The sequence below is a fragment of the Cyprinus carpio genome, chromosome A10, assembly GCF_018340385.1.
Source record: "Cyprinus carpio isolate SPL01 chromosome A10, ASM1834038v1, whole genome shotgun sequence".
NCBI classification, from domain to species: domain Eukaryota; kingdom Metazoa; phylum Chordata; class Actinopteri; order Cypriniformes; family Cyprinidae; genus Cyprinus; species Cyprinus carpio.
In genome coordinates this window covers 18,571,597-18,584,096 of record NC_056581.1, presented here as the reverse complement: position 1 = coordinate 18,584,096, position 12,500 = coordinate 18,571,597, and the positions used below count along the sequence as shown (strand labels likewise).

The following is a 12,500-nucleotide window of genomic DNA, read 5'->3' as shown; positions in this document are numbered from 1 at the left end:
ACAGAGGATGAGGACTGTTTTCTGTGAGAGTAGCCTAAAATGCCGGTGTCTGTTTCTATAAAGTGGGGCAACTTTGCAAGGACAGTCTGGCGCTTCTGACTCACAGCCTGTAAGTACATTTACATATTTTAAAGGATTTGCCAATGATGATTCAAACTCGAGTTTTGAGCAGTGTAGAGTAGAGCTGGTTGTTTGTTGTTTCTCAGATCACAAATGCAGACATGGTTTTATGTTTACGCAGCGCAATACTCAACTCAACGCGTAAAAACACAGTATAAGTCATTATAATCAGTAATTATGTCCCCACTGGATGCAACAAATGCCTCGTTTGTAATGAGTTTTATTGGTTTTGTCTCATCGTGCTGGGACATGGCATCACAGTATTGTAAGTGTATTTGAGTTTGCGTAACATTTTTGAGGTATTTGGCCAATCACAACGCACTGGATAGCTGGCCAATCAGAGCACACCTCGCTTTTCAGAACGATGAGCTTTGTAAAAATCAACGCGTTTCAGAAAGGCGGGGCATAGAGGAGCAACAATAATGTACAGTAGCCTATGTGGAAAATAATGTGTTTTTTGAACCTTAAACCACATAAACACATTTAATTACACCAAATACACAAAATAATGTTCTTTTTAGCAACGTCATATGACCCCTTTAAATTCTGCTGTGAAACAGCTCTAAAAGACAACAATGTTGTTAGTCAGCTCAAATCAGTACAGTGTTGTTTTTACAGTTCAATAGCAGTGTAAAATGTATAAATTATAAAAAAAAAAAAATCAGCATATAGTGTGAATGAGTGGTGCAGTTTTGTTTAGAACACATACTGAAGCACGCGTGACGTGAAGCTCAGCGTCTGCCGTCTCACTACATGAGGACATGAACACATGAACATTTCACCATTTCTTTTGAGAAAACTATCATCAGTAACACACAGAAACTCGAGTCTACGCTACCACCTGGTTTAATTTGAAGAAATAATTACAGAAATATATTACTTTTGTAAAGTAAAAATTTACTTTTCCTCTGAAATAATAATACAACTTTTTAAAGCATTACTTTGAATTATTATTGTTAATAGTATTATTAATATTACAATTTTAAGGAATATCATACATCCATATTTTATTTTTAATTTAGCACTTGTTAAAGTTTTATGAATTCACTTCATTAGAAAACTTTTTTGATAATAAATTTGTATTAAATCATAAAACACAGAATCCAGAAAAAATTTAACAGAAAACACAAAATTTGTGGGAAAAAAATTAATGGGGCCATGAATTAAAAGGTAGTTTATTCTGTGGAGTTTACGCTATGTTCAGATTTTGTCTCATGGTCGAACAAATATATGGAATGCATAAATGGAATGCATTTTCTTGTTGTTTTAATTAAATATTGAATGTTGTGGTGAATATTGTTTTGTTTGGGGTTTTTTTGGGGGGCAATATCGTCCAGCCCCACTAAACAGGTGATTTTTAACCAGAATCATGCTGCTTCAACAATACATTGGAGATACTGTAATTACTAGATGAGAACATTTGAGAAATTCATGCCCTCTGTTGCAACACTTATGGCAAAATAGATCCATGTGCTGCTTTGTTGATGACAGCAAAATATTATTTACGTTTAAGTCAGTTGATATCCTAATTGCTGCTGACAATTTGGTAGTTATTTTGTGACTGATTCTTCATGGTGTGTTTTCCTGAAATGTCTAATTTTCTTTTCACTTCATTACAGATTTATTAGTTGAGGAACGTCCTGCTGCTTGCCAAATATTGCTGCTGTTGGAAGAGGGAGGCCCACAGCCACTGACCTTCGTGCTCAACGCCAATTTACTGGTGAACGTCAAGATCGTCGCATGTATGTTACGTTATCTCAATCTGATTGAAATATCTGATCATGTCCGGCTTGTTCATATGCTAAACATCATAACTCTCTCTCTGTTCGTGTTGTAGATGGTGGGAAGAGGTGCTGGTGTCTGAGCTCTAATGGTCTTCAGGCAGTGGGCCAGAAGGAGCTGGTGTTTATAATTGAGTGTCTCGCAGAGGAGAACAGCCTGCCTAGAGACCTATTCAACCTGTATGTTAGTATCTACGAGGATGCACAGAAAGGTACGTCACACAAAACACTTCACACTACAGGAAAAAACATTGTGTTTTTATGCACTGGTCAGTTTTTGGGCTTTTCATAATGTGTTGTTTAAGTCTAGTGGAAAGACAACATCCAAAAGTGTTTATTTGATCTATTTGTGTCTGTACATTTTAATTATAATACATATCTTTAAAGGCCATTTCCTCAAAATAGGTATTTGCTCCACTTCAGCAGCACTTGCATACACCAAACTTTACAGTTTTTTGCTTAATCCATGGTGATTTTTTTTTTTTCTGGCTGTTGACAGTATTTAATTTTTTCTAGAATAATAGTAAATGTATTTCTCAAAGTAAAAATAATATTAATAATAATAAAATAATATAACAATAATATAAAATAATAAAATAATAAGTAAAAATAATATTAATAATAACAATATTACAACTTAATTAGATTATTAGAAGCAGTAGTAGTATTAATATTATTATAATAAAGGAATATCTTACAACCCCGATAAATTTCATCCATGTTTTAATTAATACAGTGTACAATTTCTGTACTGCAGCACTTTTTGACAAAATAAAAATGTGGTTTTGTTGGAAATTATATTGTTATATTTATTGTATAAATTGTATATTTATATATTTTTTTATTGTTATATTTATTGTATAAATTGTATATTATATATATAGTATATATATATATATATATATATATATATATATATATATATATATATATATATATATATATATATATTACATTACATTACATTTACATTTAATCATTTAGCAGACACTTTTATCCAAAGAGACTTACAAATGAGAACAATAGAAGAAATCAGACCAGCAAGAGAACAACAACAATATACAAGTGACATGACAAGTCTCAGTTAGTGTCTAGCACAGAACACGTAGCTATGTTTTATTTTTTTTTTCAAGAATAGAATAGAAAAGAAAAGGTAAGTGCTAGTATTAGTTGGTTAAGTGCTGGCGAGAAAGATGTGTCTTTAGATGTTTTTTGAAAATGAGTAAAGACTCAGCTGTTCGAATTGAGATCGGGAGGGTCATTCCACCAGCTGGGAGCAGTCCAGGAAAAGGTCCGTGAGAGTGATTTTGAACCTCTTTGGGATGGCACCACAAGGCGCCGTTCACTTGCAGAGCGCAAACTTCTGGAGGGTGCATAAGATTGAACTAATGAGCTTAGGTATGTTGGCGCCGTGCCAGTGGTCGTCTTGTAGGCAAGCATCAGTACCTTGAATTTGATGCGAGCGGCTACTGGTAGCCAGTGTAACCTGATGAGGAGAGGAGTAACATGAACTGTTTTTGGCTCATTGAAGACAACCCTCGCTGCTGCATTCTGGATCAGTTTTAGAGGCTTTATAGTACATGCAGGAAGGCCCGTATATATATATATATATATATATATATATATATATATATATATATATATACACACAGGTACACACACATTTTTTTTTTTATTTATATATATACTTTTTTTGTATTGACTAAACTGTTAATGTTTCATAAATTGGCTTAAACAACATTTTTGCTAATAAAAATCCACAATCCCTTCTGAAACAACCTGTGAAATTTCATTTTCTAGAAATGTATGCAAATGAGTGTTTCATTAGCATCATTTGCATATTTAAACATACTATACAAAAGCACTGTAATCAGTCATCTGAAGATGTATGATGATATCTGTTAGTATAATTTTTACCCCATTTCCCTGTTGTGTCTTACTTTAAAGGAGAGATAAAACATTCGTTATTTACTTTTTCATGACTACATTCCACCCCCTTAGAAGTAAACAGTTTTTTTTTTTTTTTACTACTGCACTGATAAATTAGTAACAAAATAGATTTATACCAGCAAAAACAATTAGTTTTGATGGGTTTTTTTTTTTTTTTGTTGAATGATATTTGATCTGTTTTACAAAAACACAAACTATTCGGGATGTAAATGAGTGAAGTTTATACTGTGTTTTTCTTATTTTTCCCCACTTAGGGAAGTTCATCGAGCACCTTGGCAACGTGACGTTCACTGACAGTTTCCTGGGCAGTAAAGATCACGGGGGTGTCCTGTTCTTCACTCCAACCTTTCAGCCCCTGGATGGTCTTGCTCTGCCGCAGGTCTCGTTCCTCTGTGGTGTTTTGATCCAGAAACTGGAGGTTCCCTGGGCTAAAGTGTTTCCCCTCCGACTGCTGCTCGCTCTGGGGGCACAATACAGCGGTGAGCCCAAACATCCTTTAGTATAAAAGAGAAAAAATGTTATTATAATATTGCTATTAAAATATATAATGTTATATATAAGTACCACCTCCTTCCATTCATGATGTGTTCATGATTTTTTGTTTTTTTTTACTGTGTTTTGGTGGGCTTTGGTTTGCGTGAGTTTGTTTTTATAGGTTTGGGCCACACCATCATGAATCTGCTCACAGTACGTGTTCACATTTAACCCTAAAATATTTGACTTATTCATATAAATGTGCAATGTATTGTTTAAAAATGTACACTGCTGTTCAAAAGTTTGGGGTCGGTAAGATTTTGTAATATTGAATAGTTGTAAAATATTACATTGATGCAAAATGCATCACATTTTGATACAGTTATGCAAATCTAAATTTTCAGCATCATTCCCCCGGTCTTCAGTGTCACATGATCCTTCAGAAATCATTCAAATATGCTGATTTGCTGCTCAAGAAACATTTCTGATTATTATCAATGTTGAAAACAGTTGTGCTGCTCAATATTTTTGCCTCCTTGCAAAATAAAAGCATTAATTTCTTTTTCAAAAAAAAAAAAGACTCCAAACTTTTGAACCTTTGAAATGATGCTGTTTATTTCTGCTTAAGGCTTATTGGTTCTCAAAGATGAAAGATGTGCAACTAAGGTCAAGATCATAATCCAGACTATTTGGTACTAACCTTATATACAATATCTAAATTTTAGGTTTATTGTGGTTTAAGTTAAATGTAAAATATGTGATTTGCCCTGAAAGATTTTAAATGAATACCAAAGGCAGGAATCAAAGATGGTAGTTTGGTTAAGATGTTTTTCCTCTTTTCTAACCGGAGTCTCGAGTTCAGCTCAGGACAGATAATGAAGGAGATTAGAGAGCACTCGAGACTCAAACCCGAGGCCAAACAGTGTGTGCTTCGGCTCTGAGCCACTCTCGATTTCTGAGAGTTAAAGAGCTTCTTTGGTCTCTAACGATTGTGCTTGCAAGTACACTTATGGCCAATTTTCTGGATGCAGGCATGGAAAATGTGGTACATCTCTGCAAAATAGGTTTATTTTGCATCTAAATTGGTTTATTACCAGTTAGTCTACTTTGCAGATTCATTTTAGTATAAAGGTAAACGTAAACATGTTATCAAGTTTTAACTTTTGGCCTTTTAACCCAAAATCCTTTGTTTATTTATGGCTTAAAATGATTTTATGCTTTTATTAGTTTATTCAGAATATTCAATGCAAAATCTAATAAAGTGAAAAATAATCAAGGCATGTTTTTCCTCTGATTTGATTGATTTAACAAAAAGGGTTTTAACAATGTTTTATTTATAAACACCAAAATAACATTACATAACACACATACATTAAGGGAATATTTCACCTACAAATGACAATTTGATGAAAATCTGCTCACCCTCAGCCCATCCAAGATGTAGATGAGTTTGTTTCTTCATCAGAACAGATTTGGAGAAACATAGCATTGCATCACTTGCTCACCAGTGGATCCTCTGCAGTGAATGGGTGCCGTCAGAATGAGAGTCCAAACAGCTGATAAAAGCATCACAATAATCAGAAGGATCCTTTGCTGAGCAAGTGATGCAATGCTACATTTATCCATATCTGTTCTCTTGAAGAAACAAACTCATCTACGTCTTGGATGTCCTGAGGGTGAGGACTTTTTTTTTTTTTTTTTTTTTTTAGCAAATTTTGGGTGAACTGTTCCTTTAGCTTTAGGCCTATCAACCTTCATTCTTGTGTTTTGTTGATTCTGACACAGGATCTGAGGAACTACCAGTACAGTTTACCTGTGGTGGAAAGCCTGCGAGTGCACATGGAGATGGGCAACAGCTACATCGACATTCCCAAGTCCAGGTTTAATGAGGTCAGAGTTATGTTTGAGTTGTGCAGCTGTCAGGCTTCAGTGTTATTGTGTTGTTGAATGTGTTGTGTTGTTCTGGCTGTTGTAGATGCTGAAGGTGGTGAACTCCTCTAATGAACACGTGATCAGTTTCGGCGCCTGTTTCAGCACTGAGGCCGATTCTCACTTGGTTTGCGTGCAGAACGAGGACGGAAGCTACCAGACGCAAGCCAACAGTATACCAGGAAAAACCAGGAGAGGTTTGTTAGTCACTGCTACTAGAGCTGGGCGATATAGCTCAAAATCTTTAATAACTTTGTGTTTTCTCTTTAATGTCTTCAAACTATTTTCTTTTTTAATCAGATGGACCCACATTTAAATAATTTCAAGCCATTGTAGACAAGTAGATTCAAAATATTTAATGCAATATCGAAAAATCAAGGGAAAAGTAATCAAGGCATGTTTTTCCCATTGAATTTACATAAAGAAAAATTTTTTGCACCAAAATAACATTAAATAAAACAGATAATTTCAACTACATATATTTGTCTAAAATAATCAAAGCATGTTTTCTTACTGTTTTTGACTGAATTAACACGAAGAAAAAATATTCAATCGTTTTTATTTATATACACAAATATTACATAATACACATTATTTTACCTACATATGTTTCTGAAAAATAATTAAGGCATGTTTTCTTACTGTTTTTGACTGAATTAACACAAAGAAAAAAATTACATTAAATCGTTTTCATTTATATGCATACAAATATTTAGATGATTATTTAAACTTACAAGTACTAACATTTTATATCTGAGGTGATTACGCTGTGATACTTGCAAGTTGCAAGACAAGGAAGGATCACAAAACCAGTTTAATTTGATCGAAATCTTTAGGAAAACCAAACTCTCAAATGTACTTTGGTTAGCACCAAATGTTTTGGTGTGAAATCACTCAAGTTGTTTGTTGTATAATATTTGTTATGTAATATGATAAGTGGATGTTTCACCGGATCCTCTCTTTCTTTTGCAGTGACTGGAGCGAGTTTTGTGGTTTTTAACGGTGCTCTGAAAGCCTCATCGGGATTCATAGCCAAATCCAGCATCGTGGAGGGTAAAGCTGTCACACAAATCATTTTCAAACACTTCCTTAGGTCATCACTCTCAAAAAGTTTTATCGTCAACTCTCCTTATTCATCTTTAGATGGGTTAATGGTGCAAATCCCTCCGGAGACCATGGAAGGTTTGCGACAGGCCCTCAGGGACCAAACCGACTTTCAGATCCCCTGTGGAAAGGCAGATTCGGATGAGACACGGGAAAATGTGAATGTACGCTGGGTGGACTGGACCGCACCTGTCAACACTGGGTACCAGCAATTTATCATATACATTAACACTATCAAAAGATTTTCTTATTGCTTTTGAAAAGCTCACTTAAGGATGCATTTATTAGATCAAAATACACAATATAAACAATAATATTTTTACAATTTCAAAGTAACTTGTTTTCTATTTGAATGTATTTTAAAATGCATTCCTGTGATGCAAAGCTGAATTTTCAGCATCATTACTCCAGTCTCCAATGTCACATGATTCTTCAGAAATCGTTCTGATATGCTGATTTGCTGATTAAAATTGTTATCATCAATGTTGGAAACACAGGAATAAATTACTATTTAAAATATACAAATAAAAAACAATTATTTTATATTGTAATAATATTTTTATCAAATATATGCAGCCTTTGTGAGAAGAAGATACTTAAAAAAAAAAAAATTGGAATGATTTCAAACTTTTGGCTAATAGTGTACGTTCTCATCAGATGCTTTCTTATGCAGGTTTGGTATGCCAATAATGTACTGAATAACCACTTTACTGAATGATAAAGCACTATTGATCTATTTGGCCGATGTTGCAAGTGACCTTGAAAATGTTAGCTGCATTAATTAAGCACTATTTAATATTCATTCTTTAAGCTTCCTTTGATTGTTAAGATGCTGTGTCAGGTGAAAAATAATTCCCCTAAGACAGTATAACGTGTAGCATGTTTGCAGAGTCATCAGTCCGGTGGATGGCAGGTCTCTAGAGGGAGTGTCAAGCGTCAAGATCCAACAGGACTCGGATTTTGAGATGGACGGCCAAACCATCAGGTGTACTGAGGTGTGTACGGCATGATGCCTGCTAAAGGAGGAATTTTATTGGTGTCTTCTCTGCTTCAATCATGTGCTATCTCTCCCGTTAGGTCTTCTATCTGCTGAAGTCTTCAGACGTCTCTCTGTCTGCCGTCCTCACATCATCGGCTCAGTTTCAGAGAGAGATCGCCACCGCCAGCTGCGCCACCCTCTGCCAGCACCTCTCTGTGCTCGTGGCCAATGGATTCAACTCTCTCGCTCTCCGGGTCTCCACCGACTCAGACATGGTAAATTATTGTGGGCACAGCAGTGTTGGCTTAAAAACTCTGGAAATATCTTGCTGGGCTAAGACCTACCCATTTTCCAATGTAAGATCAAAATTTCACGGTTGTCCACAAAAAAAAAAAAAAAAAGAAAAAAAAATTTAAGGTTTTTTTTGGCTTTTTTGGTTTTAGGTTAAGGTTAAAGTTAGCTTTTGAAAATTAATAAATTAACACTAGCTATAAATATTAGTATTGCAATTTTACTAGACACTACCATTTAAAAGTTTGGGATCAGCAAGATTTTTAAGGTTTTCATCAATGCTGCATTTATTTGATCAAAACTACAGAAAAAAAAACAGTAATATTGTGAAATATTATTACAATTTAAAATAAGAGTTTTCTATTTTAATATTCTTTAAAATATAATTTATTTCTGTGATGTGCAGCTGTATTTTCAGCATTATTACTCCAGTCTTCAGTGTCACATGATCCTTTGGAAAGCATTCCAATATGCTGATTTATTATTAATGTTAATTATTAACAGTTGGGCTACATAATTCTTTGAAAGAAATTTATATTTTTTTAAGCATGGATATGTTAAATTGCTAAAAAGTGATTGTAAAGCCTTATATTGTTACAAAAGATTTCTGTTTTGAATAAATGCTGTTCTTTTTAACTTTTTATTAATCAAAGAATCCTGAAAAAAGTATCTCAGGGTGCAAAAAAAAATATTAAGCAGCACAAGATGCTTCTTTATAAAAAATTACTAATATTAAGTATTTTAAAAATACATAATTTTTAACATTACTATTGTAAAATTGCATGTGTGTGTAATATTAGTTTTATGTGATATTTTTTAGAATTATAATTTTTTTTTAAAAATGTCATGTTTTTTCTTAAATACTTTTATTTTGCAGTGAAATATTTCAGTTATATTTCTTATTTTGTTTTATGTTTTGATTTAGTAGTAATAACACTAAAAATAATCATATGTGACCCTGGACCACAAAACCAGTTTCAAGTCTCAATCTGATTTATGCATCATCTGAAAGCTGAATAAATAATCTCTCCATTGATGTATGGTTTGTTAGGAGGACAATATTTTTTTGAGATACAACTATTTGAAAATCTGGAATCTGAGGGTGCAAAAAAATCAAAATACTGAGAAAATTGCCTTTAAAGTTGTCCAAATGAATTCTTAGCAATGCATATTACTAAACAAAAATAAGTTTTTACATAATTACGGTAGGAAATATACAAAATATCTTCATGAAACATGATCTTCACTTAATATCCTGATGATTTTTGGCATAAAAGAAAAATCTATAATTTTGACCCATACAATGTATTGTTGGCTATTGCTGCAAATATACCCCAGAGACTGCTTTTGTGCTCCAGGGACACATATAAATTGTTGTTACAGTAATATCCATATATAATCATGAAATTATAAAACCTGAAGCCTTTTTTGATCACATTTTCAATCTTGAAAGCACTTGAATCATGCAGTTGTAAGTTTGTAAGTTTGCATCTGTACAAGGTGACATAAAATGATTTACACTGCCGCTTTTTTGGAAAAAATATTCACTGGCATCACTTTTTATTTGTTAGCAACTCCCAAGTCACTGTAATGTAGATTAAATGCATAAAATGCATTTGTAACCCTCTCATTGTTGTGTTTTTGTAGGTTGAGTACCAGGCTGGCTCTGGTGGCCACCTCCTGCCTCAGAAGTATATGAATGATCTGGACGGGGCTCTAATTCCTGTCATCCACGGAGGAAGCTCCTGTGTCCCCCATCAGGCCATGGACATGGAGTTTTTCTTCTACATCTCACTGAGCATTTGAAAGCTGGTGACTTACAAACTTTGCATCCACAGGCAGCCATTGGGACCTCTATGACTGGTGCCAATGAATCGCAGATACGGATACCCAGACTTTGTATCTGATCTCTGACAAGGTATGGAGAGTTTGATGCATTTTAAAGGAACTTCACTGAAGTGGAACTATATTAGCGACCCTTTAGAATAAAGCAGAGGTCAGCAACAAAAATAAAAACGTGAGAACTTTGCTGTGCTTCTTCGTGTTTCAATGGATGCCGGTCGATGAATGTTGGTTTGAATGCGAACAGAATTGTTTATGTATGACTGTGATGTCAGATATACCGATAATTATAATCGTTACTTGATTGCACATGTGGCAACCGAGCATATGAAGTGCTGCATTTCTTTATGTCTGTTTTTTCCGAGCTGGAATCTGCTGTTTTTTCCCCATCCGTCATAATTTAATGTTACCTTATGAAGTAGCTTCATGTGGACTTAAGAATCCATATGAAGGTTTTATGTACTGATTATTGTACTTTCTAAGTACTGCATCTTATGGTTAGCCATTTTTCTCAATCTGTAAAATACACAGAGAGTAAATACACATCGGTTTGATTGCTCAAAACATATATGCTAATTAGATTAAGCTTAAATACTATTTTTGGAACAGACAGTTCATGTGTTGATTAAAGGTGATATTTTTGATAGGGCATCGAAATTACAAATTAAAACTCATTCTGCAATTACAACCCCAAAAAATCTTATGCTTATGAAAACATTGTTTCACATCACATATATTACCAAAAAAGAAAAGAAAAAGGAGTTCAGAGTAAAGAAAAGGGATGATGGGATCTCTATGAAAAGATTTGCTTTAACATTTATGTTATTATTTTCACACTACTACATTAATTAAAGAAAAGGCCATTTATTGAGATCTTTAAATGGCTTTCTTTTACTATTAGTTAATTTTTACTGGACAAACTGGAAAACAGGCCCATCTGTTAACACTACAAATGTGTTTCTGGAATTGAAAAATCCTTAGAGCTTTGAATGTTGGCCTGAAAAAATATCAACACATCTGAACACTTTTACATGTTTTTTTATTTTATTTTATTATTATTAAAATTTGGTCAGCCCACCATGATGAGTTAACAAGGCTGCCAAATGTCCTTAATGTACTATAGACATTAAATATCTGTCATTTTTAATGGGTTTGACAGATTCTTTTGAATCTCTTTCCTTATAAAATATGCTGGATGGTGTTTCTGAATTAAGTATCCATTTTATAAATGCAATAACCTTTATTTCTTTCACTAGACTGTGATCCTACATTTTTACATTCACCTCAAAATGTACCTTAAACCTGCAAAACAAAGATTTTTTCCCCTCAAATGAATTCTGATTCTATTGAAGCCATTAATTCTTAAATGCTGCAGCTTAACAAAAATCTAAATTAATTAATTTGCAAAATGCACTTTTACTGTCGTTGGTGAAATGAAATACAGGACGAGTGATTGTTACTATTTTTTTAATTCATTTTTTTTTTCATAGTGATAAAACACAACATAAACAGTGATGAATCAGTTTATTTGATATATTGACTGGTATATTTAAATAATCTGAAGGCCTCTATAATTCTGTCATAAACCAAATACAAATGTTCTTAAGATAAAGATGATTGTTGTGGAAGGATAGAGATTAAATGTGAAATTAGTTGAGCATTTTATAGACATCTCAGACCTTTTCCCATATATTTGGGCTTTGTGGAATATTTTGGGAGTTATATTGTTTTCTCACTGTTACTGATTAATTAAATCATCACAATTAAAGTATTTTTATGCTTTACAAAAAGCTGTTAAGATGTACCAGTTTGCATAATGTATATCTATTTATTCTTGAAAACCAGATTTATTTGATGATTTATCTGGTAGGGGACCTAAGGATGTTCTTCAAAACAACATTCATTTCTAATATGTATCTCATGTAGAATAATAAAATTTTGATAAATATACAAATTCGTTGTCTCCTGCTCATTTATGACATGTTTCTAACAGCCTTTTGTTTTACCATTTAGATGAAGTGAGATTTTCT

General features: G+C 33.4%; 1 protein-coding gene across 1 annotated transcript in view; it reads left to right on the top strand.

The window, feature by feature from the left end:
* Positions 1 to 12,424, top strand: part of LOC109053398 (zinc finger FYVE domain-containing protein 16-like) — a 28,637-nt gene extending 16,213 nt beyond the window's left edge. The window contains 11 exon segments of the mRNA XM_042765632.1: positions 1,740 to 1,862; positions 1,958 to 2,113; positions 4,106 to 4,330; positions 4,456 to 4,538; positions 6,111 to 6,215; positions 6,301 to 6,451; positions 7,227 to 7,307; positions 7,398 to 7,560; positions 8,248 to 8,353; positions 8,436 to 8,612; positions 10,276 to 12,424. Of these exon segments, the coding sequence (XP_042621566.1) occupies positions 1,740 to 1,862; positions 1,958 to 2,113; positions 4,106 to 4,330; positions 4,456 to 4,538; positions 6,111 to 6,215; positions 6,301 to 6,451; positions 7,227 to 7,307; positions 7,398 to 7,560; positions 8,248 to 8,353; positions 8,436 to 8,612; positions 10,276 to 10,434 (1,529 nt within the window). The 3' untranslated portion in view covers positions 10,435 to 12,424.
* Positions 12,425 to 12,500: the final 76 nt, after the last annotated feature.